We start from the raw sequence: 20,639 nt of genomic DNA, 5'->3' as shown, positions 1-20,639 counted from the left end.
GTCACCCATTGAGCATGTTTGTAATGCTGTGGATCGATGTGTACGACAGCATCTTCCAGTTCCTGCCAATATCCAGCAACAACGCACAGCCATTGAAGAGGAGGGGGACAACATTCCACAGGCCACAATCAACAGCCTGATGTACTCTATTAGAAGGTGATGTGTCGCGCTGCATGAGGCAAATGGTGGTCACTCAAGATACTGACTTATTTTCTGATCCACGCCCATAACTTTTTTAAAGATATGTGCAAACTTTTTTAAAGACATGTGCATATCTGTATTCCCAGTCATATGAAATCCATAGATTAGGGCCTAATTAATTTATTTCAATTGATTGATTTCCTTATATGAACTGTAACTCAGTAAAACAAATGTAATTGTTGCATGTTGCGTTTATATTTTTGTTCACTGTATAAGGCTTACACATACATTTAGATAGCTGTAATTTACATGTACATAAATACATTTACATACATGTTGTTAAAATATATGTCAATATATATTTTTTCCATATCGGCTTCATCAGCAATAACAAAGGCGAATGCCATATCTTCCATTGTCTCTTTTCATAGAAACAGCAGAAGTTGTCCGACTTGCTGTCGGTGCATATGAACCTCCCCAAAGTCGACTTCTGTCTACAGTCGGCTACTTTCACCTTACCACTCAAACGTGCCGTGTCTCCGCCTCATATATCTGAACAGCTGAAATAAAAACCCTGCTGAGGTTTGAAGGAACATTCCAAAACATATTATGAAGGCTACAGGCTTCTCCTGTCTGTCTGTTGTGAGGGATATTGCAGTTGCACAAGTAGGGCACAGTCCCTACACTTTGGACACATTTTGTGTGATGACGTAGGCTAATCTTTATAGTTGCTGCCATATCGTAGTTCCTGAAAAAATAACACTACTTGACTCCCTGTCTGCTTCCTGCACAGTTTAGCCAATGTTTACAATGATGAAAAAATAACATTCAATTACTAATTAAACTGCCTGTCTGTGGGCGCGTTTGAGTGGATCACTTTTGTCAAGTCGGTGACCATTGTTGCATTATGGGTTTAACATTTGTCCAACTTGCACCTACACACAGAGTTTCTAAACCCAAAGGCACAACATCGTGAGACTTCCGGGAATATATGTGAAACAGACCAAGCAGGCTGGGGTTTGTGGTTTGAGAAGTCAATGAGAGAAGTGAACAATTCTTCCTTAGTTATAATTTTTCTTAAGGCACAACCTAGATTCTTTTCAAAGGCACAACCTAGATTCACGCAAATGTCTTAAGTAGCTGAACATGTTATTACTCCAACCTCGTGAAAGTGACCAATTGACATGTTTTAATTTATATCGCAGGAGTGCCTATTGATTTGACGGCCTGCACATGTGCAGTTCACCACGAGATGACTGTTAGACCCGATTGCGTGTTTCTGTGCATGAGCTTAACTAGCCAACATCGCCATGACATCGCCTACAAGCGTTATCGGGGATTTCTATTGGAGAATCAGTTTCTTCCTATCTTCATCCCGCACTGTCTTTGGTCTAAATGTCAACTGCATGAACTTTACAAAAATCATGTAATCAAACAAAGGTCATTAAGTTTTGACTGCAAGTTTGTGAACTTGCTCTTTACCAACTTCATTCTGCAGCCATCACCTGCATGTGGGAGGATCTATTGTTAACCAATCATTTGTGTGTTTTTGTTTGACTACGCGAAAGTGACCAAAGACATGACTGAAACAGGAACCAACTTTGTCACGACGCATGTATACAGTGGATATGAATGTAATATTTGAGTCTCTCTGTCACTAACGGATTGTATAATGTAGGCCTAAACATATGACTTCAGTTTGTGAGTATGTTATACTGATATGGGGGTTGGAGCCATGTTTATTTCGACATTATAAAGAAAAACTTTTATAAACAATGGCAACACTGCCATGTTGATTTGAGCCTTGCTGCTGAAAAACCACATTAGTGTCCGACTGTCGGCTGTCACAGATGCACCTCCCTGACATTCATCTACAATCTGTTGCTTTTGCCTTACCATTCAAACGCACCCTGTGTCTTGCTGCGTTCCACCTCTGGGCAGTTGAATGTTTTAGGAAGCCAAGCATGTATCCGGACCGGTAAAAAGAGTCTGACAAGGGGCAAGTTCTGACAATGGGCAAGTTCAATGTGATTCCATTCCATTTCTGAGGTACAGTTGCTGAAGCATATATCACTTGTTGGCTTATCCCTCTGTGCTGGCACAGGTCCACTACTCACAAATATCCTCTCTGGCCCTCACCCTTGACCCATGCTCCTCTACTTACTTCACTGCCTCAGCCTACGACAACTTATGCACTACCCTGACTCTGGCCACCTCCACCTGACACTCTGACACCAGACACTTCCGAATCCCAGCAACATTGGCACCCCTATAGTAGACACAAACAACTTTATCCACCGAAACTACACAGTCCTCTGTCCAATGCCCTCCTGCACACTTCCCACATCTTGGAATCTCCCTCCTACATACACACTGCGGTGACATGAGCATAAATGTTGCACCTGAAACATCACAATGAATTCAGCAAAAAAGCTCTAACAGGGTAACTATTATATCCTAGCATAACTTTGTCAGGTAAAAACTCAGACTCAAAACTCAAAAGGACTGACAATGACTCATCTGTTTCCCCACTCTCACCACTGGGTGAGGACTTTCTCCAAAAATGTCCCTCCAACTGGACCAGATTCTTCTTTATCATGTCCATCGATGACTGGCTTGCACTCCAAGCTCTTCACCACACCTTCCACCTCACTTAACTCGCCCTCATTCACTTCCATTTCACCCAAAGAACTTGTTCTTGTGCACGGCTCACCCCGTTTGTGCTTGACACCAATCTTCTTCGACACCCCATCTCAATTTTTATTGCCATCTGCCTCAAATTCAAATCCAACCTCTGCTTTCCTCATTCTCTTCAACCTCTTCTTCCTAATTTTTCCTCTCCATTCCTCCTCAGAAATCCACCTTTCTGTGTCCCTGTCCCAATATTCTTCTTCCCCCGCCATTGCTTACGGCCTGCAGCTCCCATAGCTTCAGATTGCTGGCTAGCCTGCCGACCTGCATACTCCTCCTGCTGCTGATCTTGCAACAACAAAGTTTGTACGAACATGCCAATAAGGTATTTTGTGTAAAACGTAAACGGTGCCAAAGACGTGGATGTCGCACCTCTCTCATTCAGAGGGGTTGGGTTAAATACAGAAGACACATTTCAGTTGATGGCATTCAGTTGTACAACTGACTAGGTCTTTCCTTTTCTTTTCCCTTAAATAGCTGCATGTAGCAGTGGAGGCTGGTGGGAGGAGCTATAGGGGAATGGGTTCATTGTAATGGCTGGAATGGAATTAATGGAATGGTATCAAACACATCCAACATACTGTATGAAAACCACATGTTTGACTTTGCTCTATTTATTCCATTCCAGCCATTAATGAGCCTGTCCTCCTATAGCTCCTCCTACCAGCCTCCACTGGCATGTAGCCAACTCCCCTCCTGAAAAAAAGGAAATGAAATCACGCTTATGCTTACTGAGGCATGGAAGGCAATAGTTCGAACAGTTTTGTGTACAACATGAAGTTTTTAGGCTACACTAATGAACAGACAAAGCCGATCTAGGAGGGGGGAGCGTAGTGGCAACAGAGCACTCAGCACAACAGCTACGTAGGCAGCAGAGTGGGCACTCAGCTATGTAAAGAAAAATCCTGCACAAACGCAGAAATATCCATAGTTTCAGGATGTGCTAATTGGGATACAGAAACTCTATCAGTAGCCACTCCATTAATGTAAACAGGACTGAATTTTTCAGAACAACAACAGTGCGCGCTAGCGGTTGTTCGAGGCTAGGCAAAGGTTGAAGATAAAATATACAGTATTTTTGACCTAGGGCAAAGGCTTCGTACAAACCTCAGGTTTGTACCTGAGGATTAGGAGTGACATAAACAAAATAAATCTGTGCATATGGTTTTATAACAACAATAGTACACTGCTGTCTAGATGTTGAACAGCCAAACAGGTATCATATTCTCTGTGACGTTCTTCAAACATCTGAAGACCCGAGGTAGGAGACAAAGGTGTTGGGAATCCTCTATATACAAAAAGCAGTATAGTAGCAGAGGATCACCGATGGGAGAATGGAATGTTTGGGGCCTAAAACATCGTTTCCTCTCATGCAATTTCCAGTAAGTGATTTTGGACCAGACAAATACAAAAAAAAGTCTGATTAAGTCTGCTTTTGCACTCTAGTTTCCATTCCCATTAGATTGCATTGATGAAAGAAAACCTTTTATTTTCTTTCTAGAACATTTTTCATTTATGCAATATGTAATTGTGGCTGTTGTGTTGTATACTGGCAACAATAAGCAACAGCTAGTAACAATTAAAAAGTGACTTTTGGAATTCACTGTCAAAATAAAAGCCCCCCCAAAAACCTCTTGATTTGAGTGTCCCTGTTTTGAGCACATGGGATGCGTCTCAGAGTCAGAGTGCTGATCTAATTATGACTGTATCAGGTTCCCTTGTCAATGCCATTTTATCCACTGTGGTCTATAAAGGTTAAAATAGTCAAAATAAAAGCTAGGCAGATTGTCGTCCCAGTACCCTGCCCTGAACCTTAGTCACTGTTGTAGCCGGCCACCGCTCTGTACTTTACCTTGCACATTAGACTGTTGCCCTACGTACATGGACATAGAGTCATTGAACACTGGTCACTTTAATAATGTTTACATACTGTTTCACCCACTTTATATGTATATACTGTATTCTAGTCATGGCTCATCCTATATACCTTATTTTAGAAAATGATTCTGGATAATGTATTTTTTTTTTATTGCTAAGTATTACTGTTGTTGCTAGAAACACAAACATTTCGCTGCAACTGCAATAACATTGGGAAATGTGTGTACGCAACCAATAAACTTTGATTTGGTCTAAAATTACTACTATAGTCAAAATAAAAGCTAGGCAGATTGTGGTCTTTGGCTGTGTTTACACAGGCAGCCCAATTCTGATATTTTTTCCCACTAATTGGTCATTTGACCAATCACAGGTCGTTTCATATCAGATCTTTTCAGATCTAATTGTGCAAAATATCAACATTTGGCTTACTGTGTAAACGCAGCCTAAAATGATAAGAATAGATCAAAGCATTAAAGTAAAATTCGAGTCAATCAGAGATTTTATTTTGAAGTTTATAACGGAAGTGATCGGCTTTGTCTTCACTGCTGCTAGGTTCACACCAATTTTTTCTCTCAAAATTGTCTGCTTTCGCGAATGGTTTGCATTCTCTTCTACAGATTAAGGTTTGTACGAGACTAAAGGTAATATCTTGCAGTTTTGAACGATTACTATTCACCGATCAGTGTGGTCAAGTATTTAGTTACCTATTCACAGCATTGTCTTTGTGTGTCTGGAGATGATGGGTAGCGTTAGCTAGCTAACGTTAGCTAGCTTGCCGTAATTGATGCTGAGGAGGCCAGCCAGGTAACGTTACTGTTAGCCACCTAGCAAGCAAGATTTACCATTGTCTGTGAAGTCATTAATGCCACAACGGCTCTGTCATCTCGCAGCAAAAGAGAAACAAGAATGTTTTCATCTGCCAGTAGTGTTAATGATGACACAGCAAATTTGGAATAAAATTACCACATTAGGCTACAGCTGCTTTATCCCAGACATCTGTCAAATCAGCACCCAACTGCTCTCCTCATCTGACAGTGAAGAGTCGTCGAATGAGGACCACTAAACACTGATCAGGGCCTTTATTATATTCTAGGTAATGGCGTTGAAGCAGGGTTAGCGCCGTTTTGATGATAATGTTAATACAATATTACCACAATATTTGTCACATTTTAGGTAAATTGACTTAAAATGCTGTAGTTATTTTTCCTTTTTCTTTCCAGGTATTAGACTCATGGGCTCAAAAAGGAGAAGGGCTACGTCCCCCTCTAGTAGTGTCAGTGGGGGGGACTTTGACGATGGACAGCCTTCATCCTCAGCATCTTCGGTAGGTCGGAAAAGGAGAAGAACCTCAAACATTCCCACTGTTGATCCAGTAAGTTCAGTTAACAGCTTTTTTTGTGTGGAAACGTTGCATTCCGATTCAAATATATTGTGTGTACTCGACTTCTCTGGTAATGCCTTTCGGATAATGGCTGCCCCAAAAATGAATTATTGAATTTTGTGAACTCTAAATCCACAGTCACAAGTCAAACCCATGTGTAGTTTTTGAGTGTTCATAAACATTGTTGTTTCCTGTATTGTTTTGTATTCATCTACTATGTTTTGCCTCCAGATTGCAGTATGCCATGAATTGTACAACACAATCAGAGATTATAAGGATGACCAGGGAAGAATGTTATGTGAGCTGTTCATAAGAGCACCCAAGAGACGGTAAAGAGGATGGTTAACATAGAATGGGTAAAAAAAAAAGAGTTTCCATTAATACGAACATAAGCCTCATTAAATTAACTTATCTATTGTGTTTTCTGTGTTGAAGGAATCAATCGGATTACTATGACGTTGTGACTCAGCCCATTGACATGATGAAGATCCAGCAGAAGCTGAAGATGGAGGAGTATGATGATGTGGAGCAGATAACGGCTGACTTTCAGCTCTTATTCAACAATGCAAAGGCATACTACAAGGTAATGTATCTCTCCCTGTAATAACAAACACATTTACTGGATTCTTTAGGCGAGACAAATCATGTTTACATATCAGCTGATGTAAGAAGGGCTATATAAATACATTTGATTTGATACAAGGCATGTTTTGTATGAAGGAGTTTTCATAATAAATGCCCTGTCTCGGGCCTAAAACCTGGAATTAACCAAATGGAAGGGAATGTGTTGCATGTCTGTAGTCGGATTCTCCAGAGTACAGAGCAGCCTGTAAGCTGTGGGACCTCTACCTGCGTACCAAGAATGAGTTTGTTCAGCGGGGGGATTATGATGACGATGATGAGGACGGGGACGATGCACAAAATAATCCAGCAGGGTCAAATGAGGATGAGGTAACACCAGTACTTCCGATGTAGCATGAAAATTATTTTATTACATGATGACTACCCTGTCACACATGTAGTACATGTAAACCCTCAAAACATATCACAAAATGGCAAATAAATGGAAGATATCTGTTCACTCTGTTGAATTGTAAGTGTTTCTTATGACTGTGTTTTACTTTGAATGACAGAATGCACCCAATTGCCTGAAGGAGGTCCTTGAGCAGCTGCTGGATGCTGTGGTGACATTCTCCGAGCCCTCAGGGCATCTAGTCAGTGATCTATTCCAGAAACTGCCCTCTAAAGTGGTAATAGAACAATTATCTCCGAAACTGTGGCCTTTGCATGTTTTTGTGATTTAATATTTATATATTATAGTTTGATTTATTTCCCCTCAGCAATACCCAGACTATTATGCCATAATAAAGGACCCAATAGATCTGAAAATCATTGCCCAGAAGATACAGGTATGCTACCCAACCATCTGACTGAATGTACTGTAAGGAGTTAAAGTAACACTACAGTGTGCGTACAGTAAATCACTGGTCTATTTATTTTTTAGATGAGCCACTACAGAAGTGTTGGTGCCATGGCAAAAGACATAGATCTTCTGGCTAAGAATGCCAAAATGTACAATGAGCCTGGGTCACAAGTTTTTAAGGTATGCATTCAGAATTGAGTCAGAATTCTATGTCAGTTTTGTTTGTTATAACTCACTCATTCTTATTCATTTAAGGATGCCAACACCATCAAAAAGGTCTTTGCACAGAGAAAGACAGAAATTGAGCATGCTGAGCCAATCAAGTCCAGTATTCGCATCAGGCAAGTAACACCATAGACATGGTAGAAGTAGACTTTACGAGTCAAACAAACAACATGCAACATTTAGAAGCATTTTTCCATGAGTTAAACAGCTGTGTGTGTGTCAGGAACAGAAGGTCAGCCCAGGGAGACCGGCTCTCGGCTATTACCATGGCTCTTCAGTATGATAGTGATGACGATGGCATTCTGGCTGGTACGTCTCATTGGTCTTCACTTCACTAATTTAGCTGTTTTGGAGGAACATATAAGAACAGAGGGGACATTGCAGTGCAAAGTAAACTGGCGTATGAGGGTTTGTCAGAATACTTCAGACTTCATCTTGTCTGAATCAGTTGTCTCTCTCATTTCCCAGGGTCTGTCCACTATGATGAGGGGGAGTCAGAGGCAGAGAGCATGCACCACAGCATGGACATGAGTAACCCCATCTTCCAGCTGTACGAGGCTGTGCGTGGCGGCAGGAACAGCCAGGGCCAGCTCATCTCCGAGCCCTTCCTCCAGCTGCCCTCCAGGAAAGACTACCCAGACTACTTCCAGCAGATCAGCCAGCCCATCTCCCTGCACCAGATTAGGTAGGCCAGCCATTGGAAGGACCTCTGCTAAATAAATGGCAAATTGTGCTGTTCCACAAAATAGGTTATTTGAAACAAATTCATGCAAGTGTGATTTACGTAATCTGGTCTTCAAGATGTACACTGCTGGTCAAAAGTTTTAGAACACCTACTCATTCAAGGGTTTTTCTTTATTTTTTACTATTTTATACATTGTATAATAATAGTGAAGACATCAAAACTATGAAATAACATATATGGAATCATGTAGTAACCAAAAAGTGTTAAACAAATCAAAATATGTTTTATATTTGAGATTCTTCAAAGTTGCCACCCTTTCCCTTGATGACAGCTTTGCACACTCTTAGTATTCTCTCAACCAGCTTCACCTGGAATGCTTTCCCAACAGTCTTGAAGGAGTTCCCACATATGCTGAGCACTTGTTGGCTGCTTTTTCTTCACTCTGTGGTCCGACTCATTCCAAACCATCTCAATTTGGTTTTGGTCGGGGGATTGTGGAGGTCAGGTCATCTGATGCAGCACTCCATCACTCTCCTTGATAAAATAGCCCTTACACAGCCTGGAGGTGTGTTGGGTCATTGACAATAAATGATAGTCCTACTAAGCCCAAACCAGATTGGATGGCGTATCGCTGCAGAATGCTGTGGTAGTCATGCTGGTTAAGTGCGTCTTGAATTCTAAATAAATCACAGACACTGTCACCAGCAAAGCACCCCCACACCATAACACCTCCTCCTCCATGCTTTACGGTGGGAAATACACATGCGGAGATCATCCGTTCACCCACACCGTGTCTCACAAAGACACGGCGGTTGGAACCAAAAATCTAAAATTTGGACTGCAGACCAAAGGACACATTTCCACTGGTCTAATATCCATTGCTTGTGTTTCTTGGCCCAAGCAAGTCTCTTCGTATTATTGGTGTCCTTTAGTAGTGGTTTCTTTGACTTTGTAGAAAGTTGACCATGAAGGCCTGATTTACGCAGTCTCCTCTGAACAGTTGATGTTGAGATGTGTCTGTTACTTGAACTCTGTGAAGCATTTATTTGGGCTGCAATTTCTGAGGCTGGTAACTCTAATGAACTTATCGTCTGCAGCAGAGGTAACTCTGAGTCTTCCATTCCTGTGGCGGTCCTCATGAAAGCCAGTTTTATCATAGCGGTTGATGGTTTTTGCGACTTCACTTGAAGAAATGTTCAAAGTTCTTGAAATGTTCCGTATTGACTGACATTCATGTCTTAAAGTAATGATGGACTGTCATTTCTCTTTGCTTATTTGAGCTGTTCTTGCCATAATATGGACTTGGTCTTTTACCAAATAGGGATATCTTCTTGTCACAACACAAGTTAACTTTTAACAAGGCACACCTGTTAATTGAAATGCATTCCAGGTTACTACCCCATGAAGCTGGTTGACAGAATACCAAGCATGTGCAAAGCTGTCATCAAGGGAAAGGGTGGCTATTTTAAGAATCTCAAGTATAAAAAATACATGTTGATTTGTTTAACAGTTTTTTTTGGTTACTACATGATTCCATATGTGTTATTTTATAGTTTTGATGTATTCACTATCATTCTAAAATGTAGAAAAGAGTAAAAATAAAGGAAAACCCTTGAATGAGTAGGTGTTCTAAAACTTTTGACCGGTAGTGTATGTCTTGAACATTTTATTCAGGCTTCATAATTTTCTCAAATCAGTTGCTCTATGTTTTGTGTGGCATGATGTGGCATGAGCTGTACAGTGTATTTCTACCCTATCCTTTTCCAAATGTGAGAGCCCTTAATTCCCCACACACAGGAACAAGATGAAGAACAACGAGTATGAGAGTGTTGATCAGCTAGACGCCGACCTCACTCTGATGTTTGAGAACGCCAAGCGCTACAATGTGCCTCATTCCTCTATCTATAAGCGTGTGCTGAAACTCCAGCACATTCAGCAGGTCAGTGGGTGTATGAGCTGCCAATGCTGAAACTCAAGTTCAAACCTAAGCTTTGCTGTAGTTGTGTATCAGCATCTGTATGGTTTTTAGTGGGCTGTAAAGTATCCTATGGTGATTATTGGGTGTAACATTGCTGGAGTATTAACAAACAATGAGATGGTACTGCTGCTGAGGCAATCTGGTCTCTCAGGCCTCTCTGGTGGTCCTAGACATTGAAAATCGTGTTTTTCATCAAATTGGATGATATTTGAATGGAACCAGTTCAAATTAGTATGAAAACTGACTGTAGCTGGTACATTGATCAAGTTTGATCATAAAGTTACTGGTCCCCTCCCTACGTGTCAAACACTTGGATTCAGGAGGCAGGCATTACCAAGGATTTACTTCCGGCTTTATGCAACGTCATATAAAGGTAGCGTCTTATCATCCTAACTCATTTAAATATGTACCGCCTTTAAACCGGCATCACATGTGCGCCTACGCAGAACATACAACCAAAGATACTGGTAACCTTTAATCTGTGGTGTGACTGTTAACGAGCAATCTACTTACCAGCATGCCGTCAAAAGCACACTGTTGTGACTGGATTCCATAGTGTAAAATTAAACTTACACTATTTTTATGAAGACATCTGACAGCAATGGCTGCTTTTCATTTCGGGTGGACAGGCTGCACCGAAAATTATGATCATGTCACGCGTGTGCAGTGCACATTTAGTGTGAAGTTACTTTATCAATTGGGGAGAACATTCGATAGGTCTTGCCAGGAAGCTAATCCTGAAGACGGATTCTGTACCATCATTGACAGTGGATCTTGCAAGCGCTGACCATGATGTAAGTATTAGAGTTTGATGAGTCTGACACGGTAGCCAACATTTTGGGGGGATCGAGGGTCTAACGTTAGATAATGCGGCTGTGACTGCTTTGACTTGTGAATTATATATTTTCCATAACACACCTGATAGTCACTATATGGTTTTGGTTTTTCCATCCCTAAGCCCCCAACATTGAGTCTTAGAACTGCCAGCACACAGCTGGCACGAAGGAAGGTTGTCCACTAAGGAGTTACGGTGTGTATAGTATTTGTAATTTACCCCTGAAAATCCATTTTTGCCATTCCATTGTGTGGGTTGTTGTTGTTTTACAGGCTAATTCCCTCTCCATTTGTCTTTACACTATCATCAAGCTGTCATGATAGACATTCTAGAAAATTCAACATCCACTCCTTCTGCACAGCTTCCCAGGCAACCACTGCATCAGGAATGCTGTAATACAAAATCAGCTTTCCCAAGGCAAAGAAGGGGGGTATGCTGTGAAGCCTGTGAAGACAGACCCAACATACTGTAAGTCATAGTTATTCATTTAAAATCAATTGAGCATTTCAGGCATAGAAAAGTTTCAAAAAAGGTGCACGACCAAATATTGCATATATCAAATTCAGTACTTAAAAAAAACACATTGTAGAATGAGTAGATCACTTCATCAATGAATTTATAGCATTATAACTCAGAACAGTAAATAAAAGGAAATGAAATTCACTACCCATTTAACAAACATTTCCCTTTTCAAAAACAATACAGGCTACGTAGACAGGCTCCTGGATCTCCTCTTCAACGAGGTCATCCTTGAACCAGCGCCGTATGTGGGGAAGCTGTGTGAGCTGTCCATCCCAGGACCCCTGTCTGCCCAGTGTGAGAGGCCTGACAAGGAGGCCATGGCTGAATTTGTCTCCCGCTTCAATCTTGTGGGTGACTTAAGCCTGCTTAATTGAAGCGTGGTACATGGTTCCCCCTCCTTTCACGCTTCCTATCAATCTCTGTAGTTGGTTGTATTTCCTAGAGCCTAAGTAATTCACTTGTACATGTGTTTTTTTCAAGCATTCGGTCGGGAGTGTTACAAATTGCACGAATCACTGGGTGCTACACACTGTAGGGCGGCCAGGTGACTAAATTAGGCTTATGGCTCTAATACTTTTTGTTATGTCAAATGATGTCACACCATTATTTCTCGCCTTTATTTCTCATGAGTGTTCATGTTGATCAATATTTAGGCAATGCTGGCCTATTGTAAATAAATAAATCTGATCAATGCGTACAATTCTGAACATATTGTCATTTATAATGCTAATGCGGCGGCACCAATAAATTGTCCAGTACACTTATTGTGTGCTGTTTTCATGTAATTACTAATTATTGTGAAGAAGCGTATCAGTGAACTTTATTCTGTAATTATTTACAAAACAATGGAAATGCAATTGTGTATTGCTGCTGTTTGTCTGATATCCAACAGTCCATGATCAGCTCTGTTGACCATGAGAGCATTTTGCAGAGAAAATGGGTTGAGGCTTTCCACTGGGCACCGATGTCAATTCAACTAATATTCCACATTGGTTCAACCAGTGTGTGCCCAGTGGGATACTATTTAGGCTCGGAATGACATGTGACCCATTGTTTATCTTGTCATCAATGACATGGCCCATTATTTACCTTGTTACCTGGCAATGACCACAAGGTTGTTTCAAAGAACTGTCAGTCAAGGCGAGCTCATGAATATAAGCTCCCCGCCCACTCAGCCTGTTCTTTCAGGCTACCTGATAGTTGATAAAAGGTACAATTTCTTCAAATCTGAGCATTTTAATAGTGTAAAAATATTATGGGTGATGTTTTGGTCATTCAAAGGCTATTTTAACTTGGGAAATAGGATGACTGTACTGGACCTTTAAACATTGATTAGGTCTGACTCACATCTGTGTTACTATGCAATAGTGTCTTGGGCAGTGTTCTCTGTACTGTACTTGGTTGTAATCATTTATTTGGTGGATAGTTGCATGTTGTACTTATCAAAAGATAGAAGATGAAATAGTGGACCTGCCAAACCATGATGGCTTTTATGTCTGAGTGCACTACTTTTGTGTAAGTGGAGATATGTTAAAGAGAGAGATGGGGAGAGTTAGAGGTGGTAGTTTATATTCATGAATGTGTGGGAGGAAGAGCAGCTGGTTGATATTGTGTGTTTGTGTGTGTGGTTTTCCTAGCTAAAGAGAACAGAGCTATTGAGGAGGGAAGACGACAGCATGGACGGGGACAGCATGCTCTCTTCTACCATGTCTGATACTGGCAGCACTAAGAGGAAGAGGTACGCACTTCTTATTTAACCTTCTCAGCAGAGGTAATAGTAAATGCCAGGCTACTTCTGCAAAAAAGTCCCTGTACTTTTGGTTTATAAAATGATTGTTTTGGCCACAATATCATTGCATTGTTTTTTATTTATCCTTCAAGGCAATGTTTCCTTCTTTTAACTAACCCACACCCCTGTGACCACCAGCCATAAGAAGAACACCAAGAAGAACCGGATGAAGGCCCTGTACTCCGCAGTGACGGAGGCCCGGGAGATGGGCACAGGCCGGAGGCTCTGTGAGCTCTTCATGATCAAGCCTTCCAAGAAGGACTACCCGGACTACTACAAGATCATCCTGGAGCCCGTGGACCTGAGGATCATCGACCACAACATCCGCTCTGAGAAGTACATGACGGAGGACGCTCTGCTGGAGGACATGAAGCTCATGTTCCGCAACGCACGCCACTACAATGAGGAGGGCTCACAGGTGATAGGCCAACAGGGGTCAGACTCAGGGCAACGAAGTGTGCATACTAGATTATTTAGCAGTAACGTACTAGTGTCTTACCTTTAATCATGAATCATGATTTCTAAGATGGACATAACATTTCCATAATGTCAGCAGTATGCAGTGCAGCAACTATGTCTTTGGCTCTAAATGCCCCTCAATTTTGCCACTGAACACTTGGCGTTGTTCCAGGTCTATAACGATGCCAACGTCCTGGAGAAAGTCATAAAAGACAAACGGAGGGATCTTGGCCCAACGCCTGACGATGATGACATGTCACCAAAGTTGAAAATAAGTACGTTGCTGACATTTTGGCTTAAATAATTCAGATACAGTACATGGATGTCATTTTTGTCTAGTCATTTCGCATTATCATTTCATCGCCAAAATAATAATACGCACACCCCCCTCTGTAATTCCAGGGAAGAGTGGCATCACGCCTAAGAAGTCCAAGTACCTGACCCCCCTGCAGCAGAAGCTGAACGAGCTGTACGAGGCGGTGAAGAACTTCACAGACAAGCGTGGCCGCCGCCTCAGCACCATCTTCCTGCGGCTGCCGTCGCGCGCCGAACTGCCCAACTACTACATCGCCATCAAGAAGCCCGTGGACATGGAAAAGGTCAGGAGCCACATGCTGGCCAACAAGTACCAGGATGTGGACGCTCTAGTGGAGGACCTGGTGCTGATGTTCAACAATGCCTGCACCTACAACGAGCCAGAGTCTCTGATCTACCGCGACGCTCTTGTGCTGCACCGTGTTCTGCTGGAGACCCGTCGGGACCTGGAAGGAGGCGAGGACGCCCATGTGCCCGACGTGGCCCGCCTCATCCAGGAGCTCATCCGCAGCCTCTTCGTCTCCGTGCTTGGTCACCAGGACGACGAGGGGCGTTGCTACAGCGACTCGCTGGCTGAGATCCCCGCTACTGACCCCAGCAGCCCCGACAGACCGCCGCTCAACTTTGAGATCATCAGAGCTAACGTGGACCGGGGACGCTACAAGAGACTGGACGTGTTCCAGGATCACATGTTTGAGGTGCTGGAGAAGGCCAGGCGCATGCACAGGTGGGGCACAATTAGGAAACAGTGTTTGCCATTTTCTCTTTTATTTTCTCTCTGCAATATTTGGGTAATATCAACCATAGAGCTTTCTGTGCATTTAACAGTTAGAACATCCTATGAAATTACCCTGGGAGAGATATTTGAAGTATATGTGATTGTCACTCCAGGACGGACTCTGAGATCTTTGAGGATGCGGTGGAGCTGCAGCAGTTCTTCATCCGGATCCGAGATGAGCTGTGTAAGAATGGAGAGATCCTGCTCACCCCCGCCCTCAGCTACACCTCCAAACACCTGCACAGCGACGTGGAGAAGGAGAAGAAGGAGAAGCTGCCCAAGGAGATAGAGGAGGACAAGCTCAAGAGGGAGGAGGAGAAAAAAGGTATGCTCTCACTGACACTCTGAACCTAGTAACTTGTAGCAAGGCAGATAGATATACCTATCCCACCAATCAAAGCAGTGTCAACAACAGTTACCCAGTGGCATCAGTTATAGGGCTTTAGTCATCATTATGCCCCTATGAAATAGTATTTATTGACTGACTGATTAACTGAGTTGAGTTGTGAACCCACAGAAGCTGAGAAGAGTGAGGACCCTGCTGGAGGGGCGTGGCAGTCTGGTCTCCAGCGTACCTACAGCCAGGACTGCAGCTTCAAAGACAGCATGTACCACGTGGGAGACTATGTGTATGTGGAGCCTGCTGAGCCCAACCTGCAGCCGCATATCGTCTGCATTGAGCGCCTGTGGCAGGATGATGCAGGTAGGTTGCTTTGCACAACCCCTACTGAAAAGCATTAGTAGTGATTCTGTATTCTATTTACATTTTGTTGTGGAAATGGTTTGACTTGTCACATTCAATCATTCCTTTTGCTGTATATGTGTTCAGTTTGACTGCTTCAAAAAGCATGCACACATGATGAATCAATTGTACTGTCCTTTTGTAATAGTATTGCTCTGTGTACTTCCCTCCCCATTCCAGGTGAGAAGTGGCTGTATGGCTGTTGGTTCTATAGGCCGAATGAAACCTTCCATCTTGCTACACGCAAGTTCCTGGAGAAGGAGGTCTTCAAGAGCGACTACTTCAACAAGATTCCTGTCAGCAAGATACTGGGCAAATGTGTTGTCATGTTTGTTAAGGTACTAAGCTCTTTTCTATTTCCATTTTCATGTTCCAGCTCTTTCTAATATGGTTGAAGCTTAAAACGTTTCAAGTGAATCATTGGCCTTGGCTTTTGTTTTGTAATTGATCCCAGGACTACTTTAAGCTTCACCCAGAGGGCTTCAGGGCAGACGATGTGTATGTCTGTGAGTCTCGCTACTCAGCCAAGACCAAGTCCTTCAAGAAGATCAAGATGTGGACCATGCCCCTGAGCTCCGTTAGGTTTGTCCCTCGGGGCGTACCGTTGCCTGTAGTCCGGGTTGCATCCATGTTTGCCCCTAAGCAAGAAGAAGAGAAGCCTGCAGATATACAAGAAGAGGGCAAAGCCTTGGACACTATGGATAAGGTGAGTGGTTAGAAAATCTTGGGCAATTGGAATGAGATTAAATTGGATTAATATGTGATCCAACAGAGTGCAAACAAAGACAACCATACTGCGTGTGTATGTGTAGGAGAGGGAGGATGTAATCCTGGACATGACCAATGGGGAGCCAGGCTGCCAGTACTATGAGCAGCTCTGCTACAATGACACCTGGCTGAAAGTGGGAGACTGCATATATATTCGCTCACATGGACTAGTGCGCCACCGAGTAGGCAGGTAGGATAAATACAAGTCTACAGACACAATTTCCAAAATGGGATGTTGCTTGATATATAGTGATTATTTATTTACTTGAATAAAGTGGGTTTTATTTTTATCTGCCAGGATTGAGAAGATGTGGATGCGGGACGGAGCGGCCTACTTCTTTGGGCCCATTTTCATCCACCCAGAGGAGACAGAACACGAGCCCACCAGGATGTTCTATAAGAAGGAAGTGTTCCTTAGCAACCTGGAGGAGTCATGCCCCATGACCTGTATCATAGGTATTCTCTCTGCCCTGACATAGTCACCTTTTGACAGACCCTATTATTGGGTTGATGATATGCTATGTTATTTTCAAATGTTGAGAAGAGAAACAAGTTTAAGTGCTGGGTTGATTGTATTTCACCGGGCATGTGCCATGCTTATATCCCTCTCTGTTGACTTGTTCCACAGGGAAGTGTGCGGTGTCCTCCTTCAAGGAGTACCTTTCGTGCCGGCCCACTGAAGTGCCTGAGGAGGACGTTCTGCTTTGTGAGAGTCGCTACATCGAGAGTGACAAACAGATGAAGAAGTTCAAGGGCCTGAAGCGCTTCTCCCTCTCTGGGAAGGTGGTGGAGGATGAGATCTATTACTTCAGGTGAGTGGCTTGACTTTTTACGTGCCTCAAGATACTGTCGCATAATCAGCAATAGTTAGAAACCATTCCACAACGTAGTAAAGCAGAATTGAGTGACCCTGAAAGGGGGAGTTCGGAATCAGTCAAAAACACTCCTTTTAGTTAAGGTAGAACAGAACTCAACACCCAGGTGTAACTGCAGTCTACTTCACGTGTCCCGTACAGGAAGCTGATCGTCCCCCAGAAGGAGCCATCCCCTCTGCTGGACAGGAAGATCGCAGTGCTGGAGGCCAAGTTTGCCGACATGACAGATGAGGAGTTGGAGGACCTGGGGGAGGATGATGGGGAGCTGGGAGACACCTCCATACCCCAGCTCCAGAGCCCCATGGCAGGCAGCGACATGGACATGCCTTACACCCCTCCACAGGTCAGAGCAGCAACATACACTGGGCAAATGTGTGGTCATGTTGTGAAGGTAAAGCTCTTTTACATTTGTCTCAAAAGTTATTGGTAAGATCATCGCACCCTGATAAAGACGTGTCAACTGAATCGCATGCATCCTGATTGAAACAAAACATGTCTCAAATTATTTGCATGTTCAAGGTGAGATTCAAGAAAAAGGCCTCTTAGCCATCCAGTTGGAGGTGTGTATAGCAATGACAGTAGAGAGATGACATGACACTCTCTCCCTTACTTGACTGCAGTCCACTCCCAAGTCCATGAAGGGGATGTCCAAGAAGGAGGGCTCCAAGAGGAAGATCAACATGAGTGGCTACATCCTATTCAGCAGTGAGATGCGAGCGGTCATCAAGGCCCAGCACCCAGACTTCTCCTTCGGGGAACTCAGCCGTCTGGTGGGCACCGAGTGGAGGAACCTGGAGTCTCCCAAGAAAGCTGAGTATGAGGGTAAAAGATGTTACAAATGTACTTAGACTGTGGTAGTTTGTTCAATGCCCCTTGCAGTAGTATCTCTGCAAATTCCCTTGCAAAAAGTTGTGATAGTATGTGTGTGTGTTTGTTGTGTTTGCAGAGCGAGCAGCTAAAGTGGCCGAGCAGCAGGAGCGGGAGAGGGCAGCCCAGCAGCTGGCTTTCCCTAGAGCAGGTACCCCAGTAGGGCTCTGATGGGGGAGGTTCCTCCCCCAACCCCCATGGTGTTGCTTTATCCCAGCATGACATGTATCAGGTATCCCATAACAGAGGGGGATGCACCCCCCTGTGGACGCTTGGAGCTGCAATAAGAAGCTGTACCTTTTTCATTTCTTCATTACTAATCTTTATTCTAGTCCTGTACTTTCCCCTATTTTCAATGATACACTGCTTCAACATTTATTTAGAAGCTTACCAGTTTCACGGCATCATTCTACCATCAGTCTGATTCAAGTAGTGCTTGTGATTTGTGAATGAATTACACGTGTATGAATGTCTGATTATGGAATATCAAATATCCTAAATCTAGATTGATGTTTAGTCATTTAGCTAGTGCATGATCTCTGCTAGCTAGTTGCAGTTGCATGTCGCACTGATGCATGCATCTGTTGCTATACCCTCCTCCCCAAAGGCATGATGGGTACATATATGCCACACATGATGCTGCAGGACCTAGTTGACGGCATGTTTAGTATGACTGGCATGCCACCACATCACATGAGGTTGCCTCTCTTGCCACATCATCATCTAATGCCAGGCATCCCCGGGTTCCCTGGCATGCCATACCCGGGTAAGAGCACTTTCACAGCCACCCTACCTGCCACGCCACTGCAGATGCTTCCTGTATGCCACTCTAATTCACTGGAGGGGCTACCTGTAACGTAGGCTGAGGTCCTGTAGTGATACTCAGTCGCTGAGTGATTCATCAACAGGGTCATGTATTCTCTGAAGTACCCTTACCTTGAATGCAGATTGTTGCTGAGAGGCTGTAATGGCCCAAATTGGTCTTTCTCTTAAAAGAGCAGTAGTAAAGTCAGTAGTACACAATCCAAGATGGCCAGCTGCTGACAGCTGTGGTTTGGAGCACTCTGACGGTTGATGCCTTCCTTACAGGTGTCAACACGGGTGCTCCTGGAGCCTATGGAACCCAGGTAACCTACACTTCTATACAATTGTATTTATGAAAAGCACACAGACTGTAAATGTTTTATTTTATTACTCACATCTGTATTTGAGTATGAGAAGTAAAAATATGCTTTTTTAGATGATTGGTCTTGGGCAGCAGGCCCCGCCACCCTATCCAGGACAGGGCCAGCCTGCCCTCCAGCAGCCCTCAACACCCATATTTGTAGCCCCGCCACCCAAGCCCCAACGCCTGCTGCATTCGGAGGCGTACCTGAAATACATTGAGGGACTCAATGCAGAGTCCTCCACCATCAGCAAGTGGGACCAAACTCTCTCAGGTGAGTTCTCCTCACTGAAAGAAAATGATTTACACCACAACAAATCACTTATATAATATGTCAGAGATTGATTTATCAGTAAATTACCTTATTGAATAACAGAAAAATGTATATACAGACAGTATTGTAATTTATCAATTCACCTGCATAGTGTACCGTGAATGCATGTATAATTTCCCATGATAAATGTTTGCATTAAGATCAGAGCAGAAGTATGTGAGTGTGATGACCTTGTGTATGTGGACATGTTTGAGCAGCTCGAAAGAAAGATGTGCGGCTGACCAAAGAGCAGGAGAGCCGGCTGCCGTCCCATTGGCTGAAGAGCAAGGGCGCCCATTCCACCATGGCGGACGCACTGTGGCGTCTGCGAGACCTGATGCTGCGTGACACAATGAACATCCGCCAGACGTACAACCTGTAGAATGTCTGAGCCACTGCTCCTTACACTGTCAGACAGGAAAAGGGGTTTAGGCTCATTTAAAAAAGTGTTAATGTTGTTGTCATGTTAAAGTTGTCATTCGTTTGTAGAATGGTTAAATGAGCTTGCTTACTCTGTTCAAGCTGTTTTGTATTTGCATCTTAATTGTTCTAACAAGTGCATTATTATTGTATTAAATGTTTCTCTGTGATGGATAAACGTTTTCATAAAAAATGAAGAATGGACTTGTTCTTGACTGCTAATTTAGTATCTGTGCTGCAATATGGAACATTCTCGTGGGCAGCCATGTCCTGACTCAAAGGCACCAGACAAGAAAAGAGGAACCAACAGACACTTTGATTCTTCTCTTTAAGTTGTTTCTATTGGTCTTCCATGACATGAATGAGGTTATAACTCAGTGAACACACTT

The 20,639-nt window shown here is 43.1% G+C and overlaps 1 protein-coding gene across 1 annotated transcript; it reads left to right on the top strand.

Annotated features, from left to right (window-relative positions):
- Positions 1-5,941: 5,941 nt before the first annotated feature.
- On the top strand, positions 5,942-20,447 carry LOC115207898 (protein polybromo-1). Its single transcript, XM_029775444.1, is given in 29 exon segments — positions 5,942-6,082; positions 6,323-6,420; positions 6,527-6,674; positions 6,893-7,042; positions 7,225-7,341; positions 7,432-7,500; positions 7,596-7,694; positions 7,770-7,855; positions 7,963-8,048; positions 8,208-8,424; positions 10,222-10,363; positions 13,397-13,497; positions 13,687-13,966; positions 14,180-14,282; positions 14,410-15,049; positions 15,214-15,425; positions 15,618-15,803; positions 16,023-16,180; positions 16,297-16,548; positions 16,655-16,800; positions 16,909-17,066; positions 17,239-17,422; positions 17,627-17,828; positions 18,106-18,307; positions 18,432-18,503; positions 18,960-19,118; positions 19,442-19,479; positions 19,593-19,791; positions 20,049-20,447. Coding segments are annotated over 29 exon segments (4,818 nt in total). The 3' UTR covers positions 20,222-20,447.
- Positions 20,448-20,639: the final 192 nt, after the last annotated feature.

The sequence above is a fragment of the Salmo trutta genome, chromosome 14, assembly GCF_901001165.1.
Source record: "Salmo trutta chromosome 14, fSalTru1.1, whole genome shotgun sequence".
NCBI lineage: Eukaryota > Metazoa > Chordata > Actinopteri > Salmoniformes > Salmonidae > Salmo > Salmo trutta.
This window is presented reverse-complemented; position numbering and strand designations above follow the sequence as displayed.